Below are 1508 nucleotides of genomic sequence, written 5' to 3'. Positions count from 1 at the left end.
ATGTGGAGAAGGCAAGGGCAAATGGTGATGTCTAGGTGTTGGTGTTGTCAGCAGCCCCAAGAGGAATCCATTGAGAATATATTTGTCACAAGTCCTACTGCCTCTAAGGTATGGAAATTGTTCATGGGGGCTGCTGGAATTTCTGTGCAATTGATTCAATTGAAGCAGATTATAAGGCATTGGTGGTATGCTCAGTGTTGTCCGAAATTAAAACCACTATTTCAAGCGGTACCAACTATCATCACTTGGGAGCTGTGGAAGAGAAGAAATACAGGTAAACATGGTGGTTCAATGTCCACAAATAGGATGATTCATGAGATAAATAGGACATTGCATCAACTGGGAAGGGTGAGGTATGCTTGGATCCCTAATATTCCATTGTTATGGCCAGACATGATTCAATACTTTGAAGGATATAAACCTATATTGATCACTACAAGAGTAACATGGCAGCTTCCTTGTCATGGTGGGTACAAATGTAATACTGATGGAGCTTCAAAGGGCAATCCTGGACCTAGCTCCCTAGGATTTTTTGTGAGGGATGATGAAGGTGATGTGGTGTATGCTAGGGTAGTAGACCTGGGAGTTACAACTAATTTGGTGGCTGAAGCTAAGGCTATTCTTCAAGGGTTGGAATATTGTGTGGAGCATGATCTTCACCCTCTCATATTGGAGACTGATTCATTGGTGATGAAGAAGGTGATAGAAGGGGAATGGGATCCTCCTTGGGTAATTGCACAGGATGTGAAGAAAATTATAGAGATGAAGGACAACTTCAATGTGATCTTTCAACATGTGTTCAGAGAAGGCAACTCAGTGGCGGATTTTATAGCTAACATTGTGTTCTCTTTTGCAGGTACATCTGAGTTTCATTCATTCTCTGAACTGCCTAGTGCAGGGAGGAGGTTGATCAATCTAGACAAATCTCAATCACCTAACCTTAGGATTAGGATAGCAAAGAGAAGAACCCCAGACTGATGGCTTCACAATATTGGACTCTGAAACTGATATGTCCAAATGCTAAGGAAGATGCTGAACCCATCATATGGTATTTTTGGAGATTGTTGAATCATTTCTCAGTGGTATTAGCATGCTTTCAAGCTCAATCTGAGGATGGTTTAGCAATGTTTTGAATGATGTCTACATTAAAGGTTCTAGTAGGGAAGGATCTGTGCTTACAAGATCACAAAAAGGCACAGGCTGGCCTTTGCCTTGCAAAGTCTTCTTAAAGACAGATCATTCCTGGCTTTTGCCTTGTAAAGCCAGCCTAAAGCCAGCTCATGCCTGGCTTTTGCCTTGTAAAGCCTGGCTAAAGCCAGCTCATGCCTGGCTTTTGCCTTGTAAATCCTGGCTAAAGCCAGCTCACGCCTGGCCTTTGCCTTGTAAAGCCTGTCTAAAGCCAGCTCACGCCTGGCCTTTGGCCTGCAAAGCCTGACTAAAGCCAGCTCATGCCTGGCTTTTGCCTTGCAAAGCCTGCCTAAAGCCAGCGCATGCCTGGCCTTTGCCTT

General features: G+C 43.7%; 1 protein-coding gene across 1 annotated transcript; it reads left to right on the top strand.

Moving 5' to 3' along the window:
• LOC142173367 (uncharacterized) lies at positions 1-910 on the top strand. The gene is made up of 2 exons (XM_075238948.1): positions 1-699; positions 857-910. Exons 1-2 carry the CDS (start codon positions 1-3, stop codon positions 908-910), a joined length of 753 nt encoding a protein of 250 aa, XP_075095049.1.
• The last annotated feature ends 598 nt before the right edge of the window (positions 911-1508 follow it).

This window comes from Nicotiana tabacum, chromosome 19, assembly GCF_000715075.1.
Source record: "Nicotiana tabacum cultivar K326 chromosome 19, ASM71507v2, whole genome shotgun sequence".
In the NCBI taxonomy this organism is placed as follows: domain Eukaryota; kingdom Viridiplantae; phylum Streptophyta; class Magnoliopsida; order Solanales; family Solanaceae; genus Nicotiana; species Nicotiana tabacum.
Note: the sequence above shows the minus strand (reverse complement) of the source record. Positions and strands in the feature narration are given on the sequence as shown.